Source organism: Drosophila sechellia, unplaced genomic scaffold (genome assembly GCF_004382195.2).
Source record: "Drosophila sechellia strain sech25 unplaced genomic scaffold, ASM438219v1 Y_420, whole genome shotgun sequence".
NCBI classification, from domain to species: Eukaryota; Metazoa; Arthropoda; class Insecta; order Diptera; family Drosophilidae; genus Drosophila; species Drosophila sechellia.
The window spans coordinates 114,947-139,118 of NW_022611421.1; the positions used below are offsets into that span (position 1 = coordinate 114,947).

Genomic DNA, 24,172 nt, shown 5'->3' on the forward strand with positions numbered 1-24,172 from the left:
AAACAAAATCACCAAACCTGAATAATAATAACGAGGGATGTGGAATGTAAAATTGCCTAGCAACGGAGCTGGCCTGGCCTTTTTCGCCTTGTGGAAGTTTATTAACTTTCATTACAGGACACATTTGGCAATATGGTATATTTGGTATAATTGAAATTGTAGAAAATAAATGTTTACGTGATTTAAACTGACTAATCCGCAATCATCGAAAAGCTGGTCCGCAAGAAGTCAGAGCACAATGAACGTCTAATCAGCACGCTGGAAGAGATCTCCTTGCACCAGGAGGACATCGAGGTAATTGAACACATCCAGAACTGGTGTCGCGACCTCAAGATCCTACTCCTCCAATCCAACCTGATTGCACGCCTGGAGAATTTGCACAAGCTGAAGCGCTTGGAGTACCTCAATGTGGCCATCAACAACATAGAACGGGTGGAGAATCTGGAGGGCTGTGAGTCGCTTAGTAAACTGGATCTTACTTTAAACTTTATAAGAGAGCTAACCAGTGTGGAGTCGCTATGTGGCAACCACAATCTCCGCGAGTTGATACTCATTGGTAATCCTTGCGTGGATTATCCGCACTACAGGGACTACGTGGTGGCCACCTTGCAACAGCTGAACAGTTTGGAACGTCTGCGAGCGTTTCGGGAACTGTCCAAGAACCGGTCCATCATTGTTCAGAAGCAAGCAGATCAGAACATCGAACGTGATGAGCAGCGTATCCGGGTGGCGAAGCAACAGTCCGCTCTGTCTGAACATTGTGCCGGCATAGAGAACGAAGAGGAGCGCATAAAGGCCTTTTGGCAAGCGAAGAACGAGCACTGCCCGGAGATTCGGACAGAGATCGCTCGGCAATACCGATTGGGCCGGGAGCGGCATGAAACCAAGTCCCCACTGGACCCTCCGAAGCCGCAGCGCAACCTCTTCGCTCCTTGTGGCAGACCCTACAATCTGAACCAGGCCAAACTGCCCTTTAACTTCCAGGACGAGGCCGAACATTACTTGCTCCAACTAGAGGTGTACAGGTAAGCTAGGCTAAGATTTCTTAACCAAACTTATACATATCTTAAAAATTATCTTGCAATATTGCATGTACGCCAACATATATCGATATTGGTATTGTTTGATCGTTTCTACGCCCCTATCATATGCATACACCTCAAAATTCACCATTTGCCGTGGCTCTAAAGGTGGCTCCAGGCTCTCTCGAATTTTTTAGAGAGAGATAGAGAGAGAGAGAACTGAGAGCGCTACAGCGAACAGCTCTTTTCTACGCATACAGTGATAGCAGACAACTGTATGTGTGCATTGTAAATTTGACAAAATATGCCCTTCACCGTAGAAGTTCTTAGACTATAATCTATATCAGTATCTATAATACTGTTGATCAATTGGCACCATTCGAAAAATTCTTTTTTTGCATTGCCTTAACGTTATTATTATTTAAATAAAGCTTAGAATTAGTAATAGCCAAATAATAATATCACGAAAAAATTTTCAAAAATGACTTTATATTCGAATATTTGTCATTAGAGTATTCAGATTGCGACGTGTGAAAAATTAATAAGGCAATGATTGTTGAGTGCTTGTGTCCGCACTTCGTGCCTTAAGATATGACTTGCAATAAACAGTTTTCATATTTTTATTTATTTTATAAATTTTAATTTTCTACTACGTATTATTTTTATAGGCAGATTAGATTCAGTTGTTTTTCAGTTTCAGTTTTTTTTTTATATACCAATTTGATATTTTTAAAAAGCGCGAAATTTCATCATATTGCTACGAAATTGGCCAAAACTCCAAACATGAAAATTCGTTTCTTCGATCAGAATTGATTTCGGCCCGAAAATCGTCTTCTAGCACAAGTACGCACACATATACACCAAAGACACTAGAATAACAAGATGCATAACGGCCATACATTCGTTTGGCACTATGCAGCCACTTTTTTGGTGAAGGCCAAATTTGCTCTCTTTCCGCTCGCTCACGCTGAGAGCATAAGAAATCTAAAAATAGAATTTGCTTGCTTGTGTGAGTAAAAACAAGAGACGAGAACGCGTATATGTGTGCGTGTTGTGCTAGAAGACGATTTTCGGGCCGAAATCAATTCTGATCGAAGAAACGAATTTACATATTTGGAGTTGTGGCCAATTTCGTAGCAATATGATGAAATAAAATAAAAATTCCCTGACTATTATAATTTTTAAGTTTTTTATATTCGCTTGTTAAAATCGCCGCTCGAATTAGCTACCGTTTACATATTTACCATATATTTTATTCTTATTTTATTTATATTATGTTATATTAATTAATTATTTGTAATATATAGTTATGTGGAAGGTTGATAGGGCCTTCCGAGCAGAGACCGTTGTGTCCAAAAGATCGTTGCCTCCAGAAACGACTTCGTTGTCGTCTGTAGGTTGAAGGTTGAACTCCTCAGTTAAGCACCCATCGACTTCTTTGTCGATTAAAGAGGGGTTAAAACAAAACGAAAGGTTTCGCTTAACAAATTGAGGGTTTATTCAATGATGTGTACAGATCGAGGTCTTCTTATCTACTGACTAAAAATAAAGCTAAGCTCAGACAAAAAGCTTAGCGCCATGTGTATTCTAACATAACTTAATCTAATAAGAGGGTATGTAAGGGTATACATGACTCCCCCAGCGTAAGTTTCAAGTATGTGGTTGAAATTATTTCATTAAGTAATACATATGTAAATAATAGGAGTACAGAAATGTTAGGTTTCACAATCTTCATTTTGATATTTATATTTCCGTTTCACCTGATCCTTATAGATTTTTCGTTTATTGTCTTTATTATTAATCAAGTAGTTACCGTATTGAGTGTAATTACTTATTTCTTTATATTTTGGATTTGATTTTCCTACTTGATTATTTTTTTACAAATATATTTGAGAAGTTTGACTCGTTTATGTTATCCTGTTTTGCATTTAAAGTTTGTTTGTTTCTTACTAGCTTTTCGGATAGTTTAGAGATGTCTTCGTGACAAAGTATATTATTAAATAAATCTATCGGTCTAATATTTGTGGTTGAATGAATTGTGTTATTATAGCAAACAATTGCTTTATAAACATTTTCTTGAATAGTGTCAAAATTGTTTGGATCAGCATTATACAATCGCATATGTTCATTTAGGGTTAAGTGCAATCTTTCCACATCAGAGTTTCCAGTTTTCTTATAAGGAGTTGTAAAGTGTATATCTATGTTATTTTCGAGGAGAAATTGCTTAATTACGACAATATCGAATTCGTTATCAGTTACAATCTTTTTCGGCTTTCCTAAGTATTGAATTCTTAATTTGATTGCGTTAAGCAAAGAAATCCAAGATCTGTCTTTAATATGTTGAGCAGTGGCATATTTAGACATTTTGTCAATTGATGTAACGTACATAATGTTTCTTTTAGGATACCAGATGTCTATGTGAATTATATCGTTTATTTTATCTGGCGTTTCTGTAATATTAAAATTATATTTTATAGGTTGTCTATCATATTTGGCTAAATTACAAATTTTACAATTGTTAATATAATTTTGAATAAACTTTTGCATTTTTGGATAATAGTATTTTTCTCTTATAGATATAAAAATTTCGTTAATGCCTCTGTGATTATTCTTTATGTGTTCGTTTTCGATAATCTTCAGGAGTTTTTCTTTATCATTTATGTCTTCTAACAATGTACCTGACTTTAGAATTCTTAAATTTTTATTACTTGAAAAATACTGCCTATAAATTTCTTGAAATTTTACAAATAAACTTAAATTTTCACAAAATATTACAACTAAGCCTTTTTCTGGCAGTTTCTCTTGCATGAACTTAAGCATATTTTCCTGATTTCCGCTTGATTTAAAGATATGTCGTATTTTCTTGTTATGCAAAATTTTGAAGGTACTTAAATCGCTTTCCGCTTCTATTATTTGTATTTGGATTTTAAAAACGTTTAGACAATTAGTTGTAATACTAATAAAATTAAGATCGTCTGAGTCCGCACTGTGAATAGTTTCCAAATCGTCAATATCGTTGGCAAATATATGAATTAGATCTTTCGAGAAATCTTCATTTATAATTTTTGTCTTAGGCGTAACTTCCGGTAATGTGTTAGTGTTCTCTAGCATAAATATATCTAAGTTATTAATTTCTATATTTGTTTGGGCATTTTTATCATACTCTTCTGTTGATGCTTTGACAATTCTGCTAAGTCCGTCTGCTAAAGCGTTTTCTTTACCTTTTATAAATGTTATGTCAAAATCAAACTCGTTTAATTGCACTTTCCAACGTTGTAACTTTAGGTTGGGTTCCTTTAGATTATTAAGCCAAACTAGGGGTCTATGGTCGGTTTTAATTATAAACTTTCTTCCATAAATATAATATTTAAAGAATTTTGTTGACCAATAGATTGCAAGAAGCTCTTTTTCTATTGTACTGTAATTAAGTTCATGATTTTTAAGAGAACGACTAGCATAAGAAATTACTTTATTATCTTGCATGAGCACGGCGCCTAATGCATAGTTACTTGCGTCTGTAACTATCGTGAATTGTTTGTTAAAATCTGGGTAAACGACTATCGGATCGCTTGTTATTAGGATTTTTAGTTTTTGAAAAGCTTCTACGTATTCTTGATCATGTGTGTTTATTTTAGAATTTTTCTTTAAGTATTTTATTAAGGGCTGGGCAATTTTGGAGTAGTCTTTTATGTAGCGCCTCAAATAACCTGTGATGCCTAGAAAACTTTTAATTTGTTTCTGGTTTGTCGGTAAATTTATCTTACAAATTGCGTCAATTTTCTTCTGACTTGGCTTTAGACCTTCTGAATTAATGGTATGTCCGAGAAATTCAATCTCCTCTCTGGCAAACTCGCATTTGTCTGATTGGAGTTTTAAATTTGCCTTAGATAGACAGCTGAAGATACAGCTTAAATGATTGACGTGTTCCCCTATATTCTTAGAAAATATAAGGATGTCATCCATGTAAACAATGCAAAATTGTCCGGTATAGGGGCTAAGGATATTATTCATTAGCCTTTGAAATGTTGAAGGTGCGTTCCGTAGTCCGAAAGGCATACGAAGGAACTCGTAATGGCCACTGGTTGTTGAAAAGGCTGTTTTGTGCACATCTTTGTTGTCCATTTCTATCTGATAGAAACCTTTTGCAAGGTCTAAAGTTGAAAAAATTTTACAGTCGCCCAATTTGTCGAAAATCTCGTCTATATTTGGGATCGGGAATCGATCTTCAATGGTTTCCTTATTAAGTTTACGGTAGTCTACGACGAGCCGCCACTTTTGCTTATTGGACTGGTCCATTTTTTTCTGAACAACCCACAAAGGACTATTATATGGGCTTTTAGAGTGTCTTATAATTCCTTGATCTAACATTTCTGCTATTTGCCGGTTAACTTCGTCTTTGTGAATTTCTGGGTATTTGTATGTTTTCGAATAAATGGGAAGATCATTCTTTGTAATAATCCTGTGTTTGATTTCACTTGTGAAACTTAGGTCTTGGCCTTCTTTGTAAAAAATATGTTCGAATTTTTGTATAAGCTCATTTATTGAGGATCTGGCCTGTGGACAAATTAAGTTCATTGGAATTAAGTTATGTATGCCAAGATCCAAGTGGTTTTCCTGAACTAAAAGATCTAAATAAACATTATTGAGTTGAATCTTTTTGTTTGAGTAATCGATGACTGCATGCAAGTCATTAAGTATGTTACAGCCAATTAGCCCATCGAAATAGTTGTGAAAATTATACTCTAGAAATTCACAAATATAACCTTCAGCTTCAAATTCTTGAAAACATGGAAACCTGCATAATTTTCCTATTTTAATTTTGTTTCCCATTGCTTTTACTTCTATGTCAATGTCTGTTTTCCACTTCGGGTGACACAAATTATCATTTATTACACTGAATTCTGCTCCAGTGTCAATAATAAATAATAATGGCCTCTTTTTACCTTGAACTTCTATATATGGTATTCGTCTTGATCCTCTATCTGAAAATTTACACTTGATTGATTAATATCCATTGGCTCGAAACTATGCCTGCTTTGCTCAGAGCTTTGCACATTTCGACTATTTGTTGAGACTCGAGCAGAATTAGAAGTTGAGCTATTATTCGATTGATATTGATATCCCTGCCTTCTATTATTTACCCTAGGCGTACCTTCAGTTCTTGAATTTTCTTGTTGTTCAACATTATTTTGTTGAAACCTATTGGCTTCATCAAGGCTTCTTTCTGTAACGACTGGTTCGTTTACATTTCTATTATCATTACTGAAATTGGTTCTGAAGTTGGGTTTATTGTACCTATTATTTCTTCGAATTGGTCCGTATAATGTGTAGCTTTGATGCCGAGCATCTTCAATGATTTTATAGGCATCCTCTACGGAATTTGGGTTTCTCGCGAATATTAACGTTTTTGTAGGTTCAGGCAAGTTGTCTCTAAAAACGCGGAGTGCGATTCGGTTCACTTCTAATGTGGTGTATGTTTTGTCGTCATGGATCAGTATCCGGTTGTGTACCCTATTCGAAATTTCATTAATTTTGTTATAATATTCTTCTATAGTTGATTCCACTCGACACAATTTTAACATATCCATTAAGACATCGCTTGTTTCTTTTTCCCCGAAATTTTTCAGAATTACACGTTTAAAACTTTCCCACTCTGTCATATTTCCATGCCTATGAATCACTGGCCTGCATAATCCCACAAATTTATTTTTTATAAAGCCAAACAAAATATTTTTTGTATTCGTGTCGAAAACATCAAAAGAAGGAAGGATATTTTCTATTTGTGTAATTAAATCTGGCAATTGATTTGTATCAGTACCATCAAAATTTTGTATTAACTTGATGCAGTTCATTGTTGAGTTAAATGCGGCTAAGCTATTTTCGTTCATTTTAGATTTCTTTGTTTTCTCTCGAGGTTCGCAAGTATTAATAGTTAGCTTTTAGTTTCTTATCTTAGCTAGTATAAAGAGCTTTGTCGAAGAAAAAAAAAAAAATATTATCAGCTTAAGTTCTTCTTCTCCAGGTTGGGTTTCGTCACTCCGTACATGCAGGTGTTCCAAAGCTTTCCAGTTATGTTTTATGTTCCTCTTTATACTCGGCCACGTGCACTGGTTAACGTATTGAAGATTTCCGGACTTAAATTACATAAGAACAGCTTACTGTGGTTCCGATTGAATTTCTTGACGTATGGCTGGTTTCCTTATTTTTTCTGTGTTGATCCTCGTCGCCAGTTATGTGGAAGGTTGATAGGGCCTTCCGAGCAGAGACCGTTGTGTCCAAAAGATCGTTGCCTCCAGAAACGACTTCGTTGTCGTCTGTAGGTTGAAGGTTGAACTCCTCAGTTAAGCACCCATCGACTTCTTTGTCGATTAAAGAGGGGTTAAAACAAAACGAAAGGTTTCGCTTAACAAATTGAGGGTTTATTCAATGATGTGTACAGATCGAGGTCTTCTTATCTACTGACTAAAAATAAAGCTAAGCTCAGACAAAAAGCTTAGCGCCATGTGTATTCTAACATAACTTAATCTAATAAGAGGGTATGTAAGGGTATACATGACTATATGTAATATTCGGTACCCAGGGAACACCACGGGGAGGCCATTAGAATTGTAATGGGGTCCTATATTAATTAGGCCTTCGAGTCGACTTGAAATATTTTAATGTTTAACATTAAAACATTTCCATGTTCCCCAATTAAGTTATTTTTTTAACTATTGTTTTTTTTTTTTATATTTTGCGTCCAGGTTTCAGTCGCCAATTATTTAAATATAAATTTTTTTAATTATGAGATAGAATGCTGAGCTTAGCTTGCTTTTTTTGTTTATCAGCTATCATCACAGTCCACTTGCAATGCTTAAAAAGCAAAACTTTTATAAGTTTGTTTAACAAATCTGTTCTATGTGCATAACATTCATTATTTTCATAAAACCATAATGAGAAGGCACTACTTTCATTTGTGCACTTAATGCATTGCTCAACAATAAATTTTTTTATACACATTTGTTTTTTATTATTTTTAAAAATATTTTCGAAAACTTTAATGTGTATTTTGCAAATATTAAAAAATAAATCAGATGGTGCCTTTAATTTCCCGAAGTCCGAGTCTATTGAGTAGTTTTTCTCATGTATGAAAAGCTCTGATGGAGCTGTTAAATGCTCGGTTTCTTTTAAAATTACCGATCTGCATTTATCGCAACTGGATCCTTTAGCAATATATCCAACAAAATATCTACTGGAAGTTAGTTCAATGGGTACATCATTGCACAAAAAGTTATCTATATTTTGGTCAAAGTACCTCTCATTGTCTTGCAGAATTTTGGAAAATGATACAGAGTATTCTTGTTGCTGTATTTCTTTTTTTCAATGAAAGGCTGATATATTATCGAATCGAACTCTATTGGCAACATAACATCATCAATTTCATAAAAAAATATTAATTTTATTAATAAATAATAAAAATAATAATTTTATTAATAAATAATAAAAATAATAATATTTCATAAAAAATAATAATACGTATTAGAAAATAAAAATTAATAAAATATATAAAAATATGAAAACAGTTCGTTGCAAAAGTCATATCGTCAGGCACGAAGTGCGGACACAAGCACTCAACAATCATTGCCTTATTAATTTTTCTCACGCCGCAAGCTGAATACCCTAATGACAAGTATTCTAATATAAAGTCATTTTCGAAATTTATTTTGTGATGTACATAGATTCGTCTATTACTATTTCTAAGCTTTATTTAAATAATAATAACGTTGAGGCAATGCAAAACAAGAATTTTTCGCATGGTGCCAATTGATAAAAAATAATATAGATTTAAAGTCAACAAACTTCTAAGGTGAAGGGCATATTTTGTCAAATTTACAATACATGAGCATACGTGTGCACACATACAGTTGTATGCTATCACTGTATGCGTAGAAAAGAGCTGTTTGCTGTAGCGCTCTCCGCTCTTTCTCTCTCGAACAAAAACTTAAGAGAGCCTGGAGCCACCTCTAGAGCCACAGCCAAAAAATCGCGTGCCAAAAATTTGTATGGCCGTTACTCATCTTTTTATTCTAGTGTCTTTGTATACACGTTCTCGTCTTTTGTTTTTACTCACACAAGCAAGCAAATTATATATTTAGATTTCTTACGCTCTCAGCGTAAGCGAGCGGAAAGTGAGCAAATTTGGCCTTCACCAAAAAAGTGGCTGCATAGTGCCAAACCAATGCAATGTGGTCTAGAATTCGATTTTTTTGGCATAAAGTCTAAAAATTGAGCTACAGACTTGAAACTTTGTACATTTTGTTGTTAAATCACAAATAGTTTGCGCACAAAATTTGGCGTCTGTGCGACCACTCCCTTTCTTACCTTCCATATTAGCTACTGGTATGACTCAGGAGCCAAAGTAATTTTTTTTTTTTTTTTTTAAAGGTGTATAAGATATGATTTTGATGATGGACGCGGCAAGGTAGTTGCCCGCGAACTCCTCCGCCTGCACCGTTGTTGCAAGGGGATGTCAAAGTGGCAAGTTGCTGCTCACGTGGTTGCTGAAGTGTGTTGCGGCGAGTTGCTGCCCACAACACAGTCGCTTCGTTGACGTCTCTGTAGCTGTGGTGTGGTACAGAGTGCAGATCAGGACCAGGTGGTGGCCCCGATCGGCGACTATGGCTGGAGTGGTCAAGTGGTTGCTGAATGTGTGTTGCGGCACGTTGATGCTCACAACACAGTCACCTCGTTGTCGCCTCTATAACTGCGTTGTGGTGCAGAGTGCGGATCGGGATCAGGTGGTGTCCACGATCGGTGACAATAGCTTAAGTGACCAACTGGAATAAGTCGGTAGCAGGGTCGTAGCTCCGACTTGATATCACGTTAGGTATTTTATGATAACTTCACTTTATTTCGGGTGTCAGATCAGAACTGAATAGTACAAATAGAGAAAGCTTAAGATTACCCTATCCCGCACAAATCACGACCGCCGACCAGCCTCCGAAGTATAGCTTCGTGTGTCGTTCGTCGTCACACGCAGCTTTTTCTGATGTTACTTGTTAACTACTCCCCATCACATTAAAAATGGGCGTCCTCGTCCATGTCTATGTTATCAAGGATTTGCGTTGTCGACATCGAGGCTCCACTTTGCCGCTTGATAAATCATGATATTTAACATTACGTAGAATGCAAAGCGGATTGATGTTGGTGAAGGTGGCATCTGATTGCAAGCATTTGTAACCAACTATATTCTGCAGAATTTCTTCGTTTGACTAGTGAAGAAAGGGCAGGATTAAGGCTGCAGGTGCAAGTTGACGAAGAGTAGTTCGCCGATCCTTGATATGCGTGCTAGGTCGATGAGATGAGCCGACCAAAAGGCTGCCAACGGTTAATTGTACCCCATTCCATGAGCTGACAGCAACGCTTCTAGTTCGACCTGCATTCATTTGTTTTCATCGAGGTGTGATATCCGGTCGGTGTGCGCTTTTCAAATTATCTACCATACAAACTAAAATTAATTGTACAAGCTTCAATAATAAACATAGTATTTCCCAGTATTTTAGGTTAACAGTTGCGAAACCTTTTTTATAATCGCCTTTAGGTCAACAGTGCAACTTAAAAGAATGCAAAATATTTATTTTGGCAAGAGTGAGGGCAATTAAATTACTTTCAATATATGTATTTTTTTAATTTAAATAAATTTGAATTTACATAGAAAATTAGATTTAATGTTTTACTGCGATGGTTGCGTGAGCATTTATACGAGCCTGAATTTTTGGGTAACACGCCAGAGTATCTGCCACAACTTTTTGGCCTATAAATCAATCTCGTAAGTGGCCTCACCGAATATTGTCCTTGTGGACCACCCTCCCTTGAATTAGGACTGTTGTCCCTATATCAGCATCGACCCTATTCTCGACATACAGGGGCGTAAGTTTATCCCCAAGTCTCTTGTTGGTTTTAACTAACACCTTCTCACCCCTCTCAAATACTCTATTCTGCCTAGTCGGATTATTCCGATCTAACTGCTCCTGCTGTGCCTTCTTTAGGCTCATGATTATCTCAGGGGCAATGTCGGCATTAGCATGGATGATCTCGACAGGTTTTCTATTCGTGACAGAGTGAAATGACCTGTTATACTCTATAGTCGCCTGAAGGAATAATTCAGTAAAATCTTCTATTTTCCTTTCCAATTTAAGACACCTGGCTATCTCTATAAGAGTACTGTGGAACCTTTCCACCTGACCATTGGACGTACTGTGTAGAGGTGGGGCATTATCTATTTTAATATCGTATTGATTTTTTAGCATTGATCGTATTGTTTCGGATCTAAGCGATGCCTCGTTATCGCAGTATATCGATTTAACATTAGGAAAAAGGTTGACCAGCTGAAGGATTGGGGTCTTTACATCCAATATTGAACGCGATGCAATCGGCTGCACCACCGCAAACTTGCTAAATTTATCAACAGCGGTGAGGAAGTACTTTCCCCCTGTTGCGAAGATGTCTATATGCAACATCTCCCCAACCTGCGTTGGTATTGGGGTTATACCTAATTCCTGTTTTACTGGATGCCTGTTGTATTTTGCCTTTTGGCAAACCCTGCAGTTTAAAACGATCTCGGCTGCAATTTTACCCATTTTTGGAAAATAGTAGTCAAGTAGCACTTGCTTCACGTTCTCTTGAGCAGCCCTATGAGCTCTGTTATGTTCAATAACTAAAATTTCTTTTTGCTCATCAGGCTTGATAACGTCTGCCACCCAAGACTTACAAAACCAAAACTTGGTCGCAGGAAAGAGCCGAACCAAGCTATCTTGAATACGGGCCAGGACTGGAAGCTCACAGTGTATGGCATTCACTACGTTGGGTGTTACTACGTCTTTTACTAAGTCCAGTAATGTCTCCCAATCAGTAAAATCAATTTGATGTCGTGTCTTAGTACCAAATACTATAAATAGTCGCTTATTCGGCACGGATGCTTCTTCCAATACGATTTGATTCTGGAAACAGTTCAATGGCTTTTCGGTGGCCTCAATGACAAATGTTGAGGATGCTTCGCTGTGAATAGTGGCTCGATCTGACTCTGATGAGCTCTGCAAAGCGTTAATATTTTGTCGCGACAGAGCGTCCGCAACGAAATTTTCTTTCCCCGGTTTATACATGACCTTTGCACCGCTCTCTTCGATTCGGGCTTTCCAACGCATAATTTTTGAATTTGGGTTCTTGTCAGAGACCGCAAATATAAGGGGCTGATGGTCCGTAAATATGTTTATGTCGTTTTTGCCATAGAGGTAGTGTCGGAGACAGTCCAAGGCCCAAATGATTGCCAATAACTCCCTTTCATTTGTCGCATAATTTAATTCCCTTTCTTTTAGCGTTCGGGATATCATTGTTATTGGCCTGTTTCCCTGAGACAGTACTGCACCTATGCCAAAGGACGACGCATCAGTCGTCAAATCAAATGGTCGCGTAAAATCAGGATAATGAAGAATAACGTCCTCTGATGCAAGGATAGTTCTAAGCTTGTCAAATGCTCTAAGCTGAGACTTATCAAAACTGACCGGAATGCCTTTTGAACGGTATTTGCTGACCCTGCCGCTTTCACCTTTCAGAATACTCGTCAAAGGTCTAGCTATTGATGCGAAATCCTTTATAAAGCATCGATAATAACTTGCCAAGCCCAAGAACGATCTCAGCTCAAACAAATTGCTGGGCTGTTTAAAATCCTTGATGGCCTGGACCTTGTCCTGGCTTGTTCTAATACCCTCCTTTGTGACAACAAAACCAAGGAAGTCAACACTTTCTTTAAAAAATTTTGACTTTTGCCTAGACACTCGCATATTGGCCTTATGGAGGCTCTCTAAAACCTGTCCGATATGAACAATGTGGGACTCTTCAGTTTCTGAAAAAACAATAACGTCATCCACATAAACGTAACAGATTTTTCCTATCTTATCCCGTAGTACATCATCTATGGCCCTCTGAAAGATGCTTGAGGCATTCTTCAGCCCGAACGGTAGGCGGCAGAACTCATATTTGCCTCCGTTGACGGAAAATGATGTCTTTTCTCGGTCCAATTCTGCAAGTTCAATCTGGTGGTATCCGGACTTAAGGTCGAGAGTGGTGAAAAATTTTGATCTCCCGAGATTCGACAGTATCATATTTATGCTCGGCATCGGGTATCTATCAGCAATAGTTTTTAAATTTAACTTCCTGAAATCGACTACTAAGCGTTTATTGGGAGATCCCGCAGCGTCAGTGCCTTTTTTACCTACAACCCATATGGGGTTATTGTAGGGAGACCTGGATGGCCGAATAATGCCATTTCTGAGTAGATCTTTAATTTCCCGATTCACAAAATCGGAAGCACCCATAGGAAACGGGTACAATTTCGAATAAACTGGCTCATTGTCCTCTGTTCGAATGGTCGCTACGACATTTGTGTTGAATGGTAACTTCTCATTGGGATCATCAAAGGCTCTCGAGTTTTTATACATCATCTGCTGAAAATCTTCCTGAACTTTTGGCGGCACGACAATATCCTCAATCTTCGTAAAGTTAACTTGAGCGCATTTTTGAAAGTGTAGATCTTCACGTCCTCCATTAAACTTGACAGAATTTCCCTTGAGGTCAATTGTCGCACCTACCTGAGCTAAAAGGTCAAGGCCAACTATTCCATCAAATGTTTTCAGTCCGGGTAATAGGAAGAAATGGCTCTTTACACCAAACAGATCAAGCTCACATTTCCGTTCTATTTTTTCAAAGCCATGAAGTGACTTAACAATAAAAGGTGAGTCGACGGGAACTGAAATCGGCAATCCTATCTCTTTCTTGATGTAGCTTTTAGAGGCTCCCGTATCCACTAGAAATTTTCGTTGCTCCCCCGCTACTGTTCGCTGGACGAACGGAAGCAGGGATGAACCCCTAAAAAATGTACGGAATCGCTTTCATAGTCCGTTTCCTCTTCACCGTCTATGTCATCCACCGCATTGTTAGCAATCTGATTATAATGATCCTCCTTTTGATCATTCCTATCTTCTTCAAACAGATGGTTAACCCTTTGACGCTTGAAATCAGACATTCTTTGAGAGCTAGTCAGTCTATTTTGTGCACTCTGCTGTTGTGCGTCAAGCGCCTGTGGCATGGAAACACCCTGAGGGCGATGAAAGTTTGTCAGCTGACGAAACCTCGACAATGTTGGATCTACGTCCATCTTCTCTAACGGTCTATTGTCAACAACGGGTCGTCCACCATTGTCCCTTGTAAAAAATGGATTTTTTACCCACTTTTTAAACGTTGGTTCATGGTTGGATTCTGTTGTCCTTTGTAATTGACGATTTTGAGCCTGCCTGAGACATTTTTCTTCTATGGACCTGGCATATTGTGTCGCAAAGGCATGCCTCTCGTGATTTGCCTCTATTTCCTGAGCCATTGCTAGGGCTGAAGGCAGGTCTGCAGGTTGAGCAGCAAATAGAACATCAGTTAAGTTTCTCTTTAGCCCAGAAATAAAGACACGCAGGGCATCAGACCTATGCTTATCATTCATATATCGGGCATGGTCCGTCTCATATGTCATGGCTGTCTTGTTTGTAAGGAGTGAGAGTTTCTTCTCAACCTCCTCATAAAACTGTGTAATAGACATCTGCCCCTGTCTGAGTGTTGTAAGCTCTTGCTCGAGCAAGTGTAATGGGCGTTTATCGGAATAGGTAAAGTCAAGGCGGCTAATAATGGCGTCAAAATTAAGGACTGTATTAAATGAAGAAAGAACAGAGTCAGCAGATCCCCTAATTTTGTTACGGATTATGAGAACAGCCTGGTAATGCCTAGAACTACCGCTATACTCTCTGAATAATTCATATGCAGCTGTTGCTGCTTGTCGCCAAGAAACATATTTTTCCTGAGACCCATCAAACTCTGGCAATGATTTTACGGCATCGAGGCCTTCATCACAACTCACATTGCCGGTTACAGCAACAGGCACGTACACTGCAATCTCAGGAGCAGATATTGTTGAAGCGGTAAATTTGTTTTTGACTTCCTCCAACTTCTTTTCAAAATGTTCTCTCTGCACATTTAATGCAGCCGATACCGCTACATTTATGACTGCCTGTAGTTGTTGTGGATCCATATTGTATGTCTTCTTTCTTATACGTTCGGCCTCGTCGGTTAAAGCGAGATTACTCAGTTGATCAACCAACTCTTCAGACTCTGTCTCGCTCATACAACCGCCGTCGAGGTATTTGGCAGCCCCGCACAGATAATGCAAACAAGTGCGGGATACAAGGGAAAGGTAAGAAAAAATTGATCGCTCGCCAAGCTAGGCGCTACGCTAAGCGCTTATCCATTTACCGTATTCTTGCACGTGTCTCAGATTTTACTATCAGGAAAAAAAACACCGGGACCGAGAGATAAGCATACAACTAGTCGTCCGCTGAAAACTGTACCTTCTATGCAAAGTAGAAACTACTCAATTTGCAACTACTTTAAATTAGTGCCAACACTCTTTTCAAAATAAATGTCTTAACTGAGATTTAACATTTAATTGCATTATTTTGTAACATTTCCTTTCACTTTCTTTTGGCAATTCATAAAAAGGGTTTCACTCACATGAATCTATGATAGTTTTCCTTCTTCCTTTTCGGGTTTTGTTGTTCCGTTTGTCTCCTTCTCCTCTGCCCAGGACGGTTCGTCCTAGATTGCCAACTCAAATGGGTTTTATTTAGCTCGTGCCTTCCAGATTATGTGATCTTGTCGGGGTCGTCGACTTGGTTGGGCGCCAGATATGATTTTGATGATGGACGCGGCAAGGTAGTTGCCCGCGAACTCCTCCGCCTGCACCGTTGTTGCAAGGGGATGTCAAAGTGGCAAGTTGCTGCTCACGTGGTTGCTGAAGTGTGTTGCGGCGAGTTGCTGCCCACAACACAGTCGCTTCGTTGACGTCTCTGTAGCTGTGGTGTGGTACAGAGTGCAGATCAGGACCAGGTGGTGGCCCCGATCGGCGACTATGGCTGGAGTGGTCAAGTGGTTGCTGAATGTGTGTTGCGGCACGTTGATGCTCACAACACAGTCACCTCGTTGTCGCCTCTATAACTGCGTTGTGGTGCAGAGTGCGGATCGGGATCAGGTGGTGTCCACGATCGGTGACAATAGCTTAAGTGACCAACTGGAATAAGTCGGTAGCAGGGTCGTAGCTCCGACTTGATATCACGTTAGGTATTTTATGATAACTTCACTTTATTTCGGGTGTCAGATCAGAACTGAATAGTACAAATAGAGAAAGCTTAAGATTACCCTATCCCGCACAAATCACGACCGCCGACCAGCCTCCGAAGTATAGCTTCGTGTGTCGTTCGTCGTCACACGCAGCTTTTTCTGATGTTACTTGTTAACTTATATATTGTTGTTTTAAAAATAATCGCCCTCTTCTTCTTTTAGTTCTACATTATAAATTTCCGAATCTGAACTCGAATCAGAATCAGAATGTGAATCCAATATTTTGTCTCATGGATCAGGTTTAAAATTAGACTGTATTTCCAAAAGACTTATACTGCCTTCGGAAGTTGATTTTCCTATTTTTTCTCTCTCTTTCTTTTAAACAAATTGTTGATAATAGTGGGTCCGAGGAATCAATCGCTCTGTGGAAAATATCACTCATCCTATTGATCCGACTATTTTTCCTTGCATGTGATAGTCGGTCCCTTTTGTAAAGTTTATTCCAGGCTTCACTCGCATTTTCAGTTTCCTTTTTAATCTTTCTCCTGCATTTTGGTAAGATAAGTTTCGGCGTCCCATTTTGGTGTTTTGGTGTTTTCAAAATCACTAACAAGAATTCTTATCTAAGACGCCATCCACTTGGTATGTTTGGAAATAAATCGGTCTAGTTATCTGTTACACTCGAGCAGTTTTCTTTTAATAAATAATTCAAAATGTACTATTTTTTTGTCAATCTCTTCTGTCTTTTTAGATTCCTGATTATTGTTGTTGATTGCGGAATAAACGTAATCTGAAACATAATTTATTTGCCTATTGTTACGCCTCCAAATGTCCAGGAGGTCGCTATGTCTGAACTCGAACTTGCCTATATAAAATCAAATTTTTAAGAAAACGAGCAAAAATGGGCAAAAGATATTACTTTACCGTCAAAGACAATGGTTAAAGGTACAAACTGACGGTTTTAACTTTTATCAGAAATTGTCAGAAAATTAGTTATACTCCACGAAACACAGGGGACACGTTAGAATTTTCTGTTAAGATACACATAAATTGGATGTCACACAAAATAAAAACAGTACAACTATTCATATATTACCTACATAAGTTAAAAACATCATACCTTGGCATTTATTTTCCATATTTTACTATAATTTTTGGATGCGTTTTAACGATTGTACTACGTGCAAAAGTAAGCAAATAATTTGGCTGGAATTGCATTCTCTCAATCAGCTGTTCAACACTGCACCTTTCAAAGCTCATAAAAAGATTTAGTGAAGCTTTCGGTCAATTTTGTTTTTGGTTTTTACTTATGTGATCAATTTTCTATTAGAAAATAATTGCTAAAGGACGATATATTGCCATAAAAATTTAGACTTTAGCCAAAATAAACGAATTCTGGACCATAGTGCAATGTATGGCCTTTACGCATCTTGTTATTCTATTGTCTTTGACCAAACCAATGTATGGCCGTAACGCATCTTGTTATTCTAGTGTCTTTGTTATGAACTACTTTTAGTCAACTAATTAAATAAAAATACAGCCACTAGAAACTACTCACTATCACAACATATTAAGACTATTAAAAGATAAATCGACCAAATACTACACCTTCAGACCAAAAGACCAGAGAGGGTTTAAGGTAATTCTTCGTAACGTCCATCATGGTACAGACAAAGACGATATTATCAATGAACTAGCTCAGCAAGGGCATGAAGTTATAAATTTACACAACATTCAGCGCTACGACTCCAAGCAACCATTGCCTCTTTTCTCTATTAAACTCAAATTGAAAGACAATAATAAAGACATTGTGGTATGCGTACATACAGCTGTGTTCAAAAAAATAGCAGTGCTTGGGACCTGCGAGTTTAAGTTAAAAAATTCCTATGATTTACAATTTTAATGGTCAAATTTTTTTTATAATATCGTTAGGTATTTCATTTCAAACAATTTAGCAAATGTTTCACTTTTATTTCTTCAATAGTTTCGAAAATATAGATTAAAACAACATAATAGGCAGAAATTCAGGTGTTCACTAAAATAGCAGTGCTATGAAAAAATAGTACAAAAAAATCAACTTAACTTAGAACGAACTTAGTTTTTCTTTTTAATGTGTTAATTAGGGCCTAATACTTGGTTGGATAGCCTTTGTTAGCCACCACAGCCTTACACCCACGCGACATGGAGTCCACCAGGTCCTGGCAACGTTTGGGGGGTATTTTTGACCATGCATCCTGCACAACTTGCCAAATCTGAGCCTTAGACGTCGGGGAGTTTTTCGACACATATTGTTTAATGAAAGTCATCAGTGGGTGTTTTGGGTGGTACTCCGTGTTTGGAGGTCATCATATATACTGTAGTGAACCAGTTCCACCAAATATCACTATTTTTGACCCATCAATCCAAAGAATATTATGCCATTTGGAGACTGGCCAGATTACGTAGGTTTTAGGGAAGCTTAACATTGCCTTAATATGCCTAGGGCTAAGTAGGGGATCCTTTTATGGACTCCTCTCACATAAATTTTGATTCAGTAGTCATCTCTGAATAGTAACGTCGCTTATTCCCAAGTTCAGTTCAGACTTTATGTCCACAAAGGATGCAAAAGGATAGACTTTGCTGTAACGAACTATGCGTCGATCCTCTATATCTGTGGTTTTACGTATGGTACCACGGTTTTCGGGCTTCCATTCATATTAAATGGCATTGGATACCATTTTGGCAGACCATTCAAGGGTTTTTTGAATGTCCTTATATGTTTTTCCTTCCTTTCTAAGCTTAAAAATTAACATTCTTTTCTCCTGGGAGCAGTGGTGTCCTCTACCCACTATAATACATTTTTTTCATTTTTTTTTTTAATTTATTGCCCTTTAAAATACACGAATTAACTTAACTAAACTCACTTTTTAGAAAATATTGATCATTTCGAGACTTTACGATGGACAAAACCGGAGACTGCTATTCTTATGAACAGCCTAAAAGTGGTGAATTTGCTCAAGAATGTAAATAAAAAATAGGATAACATGAGAAACTGGCGGGATTTTCTTTTTTTCTATATCTATACATTCCATTTTACAAAAATAAGTGGAATATTCCAAAAAGGGACATGGAGAAATACATTTGTGTTTCTTAGTTTCCATCGCACTGCTATTTTTTTGAACACAGCTGTATATATAGAGTACATTTACTCAGAATACTTGCATAAATCACTATCATAATTAGATACGCATTGGCAGTGCTAGCATAAACAATAATGTTCAAGTGGAAGCGTTATATGATCGCCCACTTCTGGAGCACACTGCATAAGTGCATGGTCAGCATTCCCATGCTAACAAAATGTGCGCACATAGCATTCTCTCTCAACTCTTCTCTGCCGGCTTCACCACAACTCTTCACCAGGCAGCGAAGGCGCACTTCATAGCCCAAGAGGAATATTGTATTAGCTTTAAGAATGAGTCGAGTTTTACAACTGAAAGGAACTTCATTTAAAAATAAGCGGAGCTATGCTCCAATAAAAACAACTATTCATAACATGGCGACCGTGACAGGACCAGGACCTAAGGCCAAGGACATAGGGCCTAAGGACTACAATCCCAATCAACACTGGACTGGACTGGAAAGGCGGAGAAAAACAAAAAAAAATTAAAACTGTAACACCACCACCCAGAGCCAGCATACCTGTCTACAAAGAACAATGCCCGTTGGACTGCGAGGGACCATGGAGCCCCAATTGCAAACATTGTAAAGGCACCAAACAGCCGAAGAAGGCCTGTGCGACAACCAGCACCGGCATCGCTTAACGCGTCAAGTTAAGCCAGCAAGGACACCTCTAGCCAACAACAGCAGCAGCAGCAGTAGCATCAGCAATAACAACAGCTTGTGCAGCCAAAACCGGCACTATACGTAAAGGAAAAGGGAACCGACAGCGTTTCTGAGAGCGCAATTTTTTTTTAAAGCACTGCGTTGCAAAATTTTTTTGAATGCACTACGATGCATATTTTTTTTGTCCTAACTATAAAAAAATTGTTAAATTGAGCGGAAATATTTCTGCCCGATAAGCCGTATAGCCTGTAAAGCTATACAAAAACAATAGGCAGGAACATATGTAAAAATTATAAGAAAAAATTTTCTTTTTAAACAAACAATTAATAAACATAAAATTCAAAAATAAAAATACAAATATTAATACAATTTTTAACGTTAATGTCAATAGTGACAAACAGAATATATAAAGAAGAAATTTATAAAAATACTGACGAAATCTTTAAACTCAATATGGGCTCAGTTGATACAAAAACAGTGGATTCCAATGCAAATGTCATAAACAAAGTAGAGATAGTAAAACAATTTATCAATAATCAAACAAGTTATCAATAATCAAACAATTTATTGTTAATAATAATTATTAACAATAATCTTGTTAGCAATTTTTATACTAATAATAATAGATGCACTCATAAAAGTGTATAAATATCACAATAAATGCCTAAAGAAACGATATAATAGCAGGGACGATGGCCTAGAAACAATTTAATTTTTAAATAATTAGGTCATTAATGAAAGAAAAATTATAATAAAATCGAAAATTTTTATTTAAACTACTTAAAAATGTTTCAAATAAATTATGGATTGGCAAAACTTAACAGCCATCTTAAATGAAATAAAAGAAAATCTTGATAAGTCATATAAATGTTTGGCTCAGAATAGAACAATCCAAAAGCAAACTGCTAATAAGCATACCATTCTGGTAGAATCCTTTGATCTGGCAAGATCCCTTATACATGATCAAAGAGGGAAACTAGACAAAAAACAGTGGACAACAGTGTCCAAATTTTTGATAAGACTTAAAAATAACCTAATAAATATCAAAGAAAGGTTCGATCTAAACATATCGATACCAACAATTCTAAATTCCCCTTTAACTCCAAGTGAAGAAGAAACAGAATCACTCAATGATTCTGACTCTGAACTAGAAATAAAAGAAGAAGACTTGAACGATATAACAATACCAGCAATGTTGCAATTGCCAGAAGATTCAGGGAATATAGAAGATCAGGAAATAAAATTAAACAAAATTACAGACAATTCATCCGCCATTAGGGCCTACATTAGGGAAGTGTCGAGCGCAGTACCGGAGTTTGATGGACAAAAGATTCATCTTCAGAGGTTAATTACGGCCATCAAATTAGTAGACCTTGCAAAAGGATCATTTGAGGACATTGCAGTCCAAGTAATAAAATCAAAATTGATTGGCACAACTCTAAACCTGGCACAAAGCGAATCTACAATTGAAGCAATAATTAACAAACAGCAAACTTCAATTGTTGGGGAGACATCCCAAAACACTGCAAAATTATCCACTGTACAACAAAAAGGCAAAACAGCTACACAGTTCACAACCGAAGTTGATAATTTACATAAGCTCTTAGAAGCCTCGTATATCGATGAAGGCTTACAAAGTGAGCAAGTCAATGGATTGAGTACTAGGGATGCCATCGATGTTATGATCAAAAAGACCGAACACGAAAGTGAAAACTGTGCTAGAAGCAGGTACGTGCACAACCATGGACTCTGCCATAGGTGCGTACATAAGAACAAGCACCAGAGTAACCGGAAATGTGAATCATGTAATGTATTCAAAGAGAGGGCCATGGTTATAGGGGTAATGGTCGCGGCAGAGGCAATGGCCATTACAATAACCGATACAATAATAATTACTGCAATAACGGTAACCAAAATAATGGTAACAGTTATAGAGGCAGTGGCTACTCAAACAGAGGATGCCAAAACAATCAGAATCGAAATAATAACAATAATAATGCTAGTGTGAGATTAACCAAAAATAATTCGGGAAACTCGCAACAACCCTGTTGCTCAGCAATGAATAAAGATCATGTATATTCAATCAATCTAAGTATAAATATATGTAGGATATTTATTGTTTAGCACAATTGTTTATCTTAGTAATATTTTGATATTATAATAGTTTGCTTATTATATTAGGTATTTAATAAAAAGATGACTCGTGCCGCGTATTTTTACCTTAGTTACTTCATATGGCCCGTAAAAACTGCTAGCTAGTTTTTTGCCAGTCACAAACTGAGTTCGTTTAATAGCCACCAGATCTCCTTCTTTATATGTACGCTCGGCCTTGCGTTTGCGATCATAACAGTCTTTATACTTTTACTGCGCCTGCTGAATATGTGTTTTTACCTCCTTGCGTAATTCAGCTCTCTCGGCGGTCAGCAACTTGGCCAGTTGCTGCGCTGAGCTGGCCAGATCTTCAGTCAGCTGTAATACTTCTGCCTCCAGGGCCTTGACCTTGCGCTCGGCCTCCTTGCTCAACGCCTGTAATTCCTCCTTGGCGGTCTTTGCTTCCTCGGCGTCGCGCAGCGCGTCCTTGCTTGCAGCTTTTTCATTACGACGACTCGACTGGCAAAGTTCGATGAAGATTTGCGCAAATGCCATCCTGCAACCAGGAGTCAACTTGTTTTGTGATCAACTCGGATTCCACAGCTGAGTGACGGCTTGGTTGATGGCGAAATGGGCATTCAGCGTTGTTTTCGGCTGGCTTGTACTCTGCTATCATTGACTCGATCCTCGGCTTGTACTGTGGAGAAGCATCTATGTTACTACCAGTCTCAACAATGTTGTACATACTTAGCTCTTTTGATTCAGCGCATTGCGGCCGCGCTGACGCCTTTGTAAAGATGAATTCTCCGTCATTCAAAGTCACGCAGAACTGCGATGCAAAGTCAAAGCCAAGTATTACGTCGTTCTCGATGTGATTGTTTGGTGTCACAACAAACTTTTGTACGGCTTCGATCCCGTCAACGTGTACTCTGCCCATAAATGAACCTAGCGGCTGCGTCTTAGCGTTTCCAAGGCCTCGTAGATCGGAATAACACTTCTGCATCACAGTACTTTGAAGTTTATAGTACAAAGACTGACATACGATTGACACATCGGATCCTGTGTCCACAAGGCAGGCGACCTCTGTACCGTTCAGCAAAACAACTACTTTCAAGCGCTTAGTATCTTTTACGACTTGTACACTTTTTACAGCTTGTGGACAACTTGAAGATATATGACCGATGCCTGCACATTTAAAACATTTTGTTTCTGCTTTGCAGTCTTTTCTCATATGTTCATTAGAGCCGCAGTTGTAGCAACGAATACTTTTTCCATTGGTTATATTTTTTCTGCCACCACTGTATTGCTTTTGCGGTTTTTCGATAACACACTTGCTCTCGTACAACTTATATTTTTCCAACAGTTCGCTGTATGATTTGCTGCCGTACAATGCAAATTTGAACTCGCTTTTAATATCCAGCCCGTCAACTATATAATCGATAATAAACTCAACATCGACTTGTCCAAGCGCTGCAATTTTTTTCATTTTTAGCATGTATTCGTGCATGCTTTCGTCGCTCTTCTTCTTCCTGTGCGTCAACTTTGCATGTACATCGGCACTTTTCGACGCGCACTTAAATTCGCCAATTAGGGCATTTTTAAGTTGCTCATATGTGCTCACCAACTCTGACTCCAGAAACAACTTGGCCATTTTAACCATTTTTCCTCGTGCCTGCACATATCGTTGTTTTATTCAAGCCAAATCTCCACTGGGGATGCTGACGCCATCGAAGTCGGGTACAATTTTTGCAAAATTGTCTGCAGTTACTTTCGGCTCTTTCTGGGTAATCTCATCAGCTTGAATCTTAAGAGTAAGCAGCTGAATTATTTTCTGTACTCTCTGCTTGCATCTCTTTTATTTCGTCTGCACACAATTCTGATAGGCACTGCTCTTCTGCATTTTCATTTTCGTCTCCTCGCTTTGCCGACGATCGTGTAACGGCACCATATCGCTGTCCGTTTCTCTCCTCCTCACTCATGCTTTCGTATTCTCGCGCTTCTAGATATTTCCGACCGACGCCAACAAACTTGCGAAATTTCACAAC

At 37.9% G+C, this 24,172-nt stretch overlaps 2 protein-coding genes across 2 annotated transcripts; one reads left to right on the forward strand and one right to left on the reverse strand.

Moving 5' to 3' along the window:
* Positions 1–201: 201 nt before the first annotated feature.
* LOC116803495 (protein tilB-like) lies at positions 202–1,029 on the forward strand (the record flags this gene model as incomplete). Its single annotated transcript, XM_032727190.1, has 1 exon — positions 202–1,029. A coding segment is annotated over one exon (828 nt), but the record flags the coding sequence as incomplete, so codon positions are not given.
* A 21,094-nt stretch (positions 1,030–22,123) lies between these two features.
* Positions 22,124–23,803, reverse strand: LOC116803494. Its single transcript, XM_032727189.1, has 2 exons — positions 22,875–23,803; positions 22,124–22,824 (listed from the first exon to the last, which is right to left on the reverse strand). Exons 1-2 carry the CDS (start codon positions 23,785–23,787, stop codon positions 22,766–22,768), a joined length of 972 nt encoding a protein of 323 aa, XP_032583080.1. The 5' UTR covers positions 23,788–23,803; the 3' UTR covers positions 22,124–22,765.
* Positions 23,804–24,172: the final 369 nt, after the last annotated feature.

Excerpts from the sequence above, each read along its gene's own strand:
- LOC116803494 (XM_032727189.1), bottom strand. The coding sequence starts at position 23,787 with ATGGTTAAAATGGCCAAGTTGTTTCTGGAGTCAGAGTTGGTGAGCACA. Across the intron at positions 22,825-22,874 it reads CGCTGAATCAAAAGAGCTAA|TACAAGCCGAGGATCGAGTC; the intron begins GTATGTACAACA and ends GCTTCTCCACAG.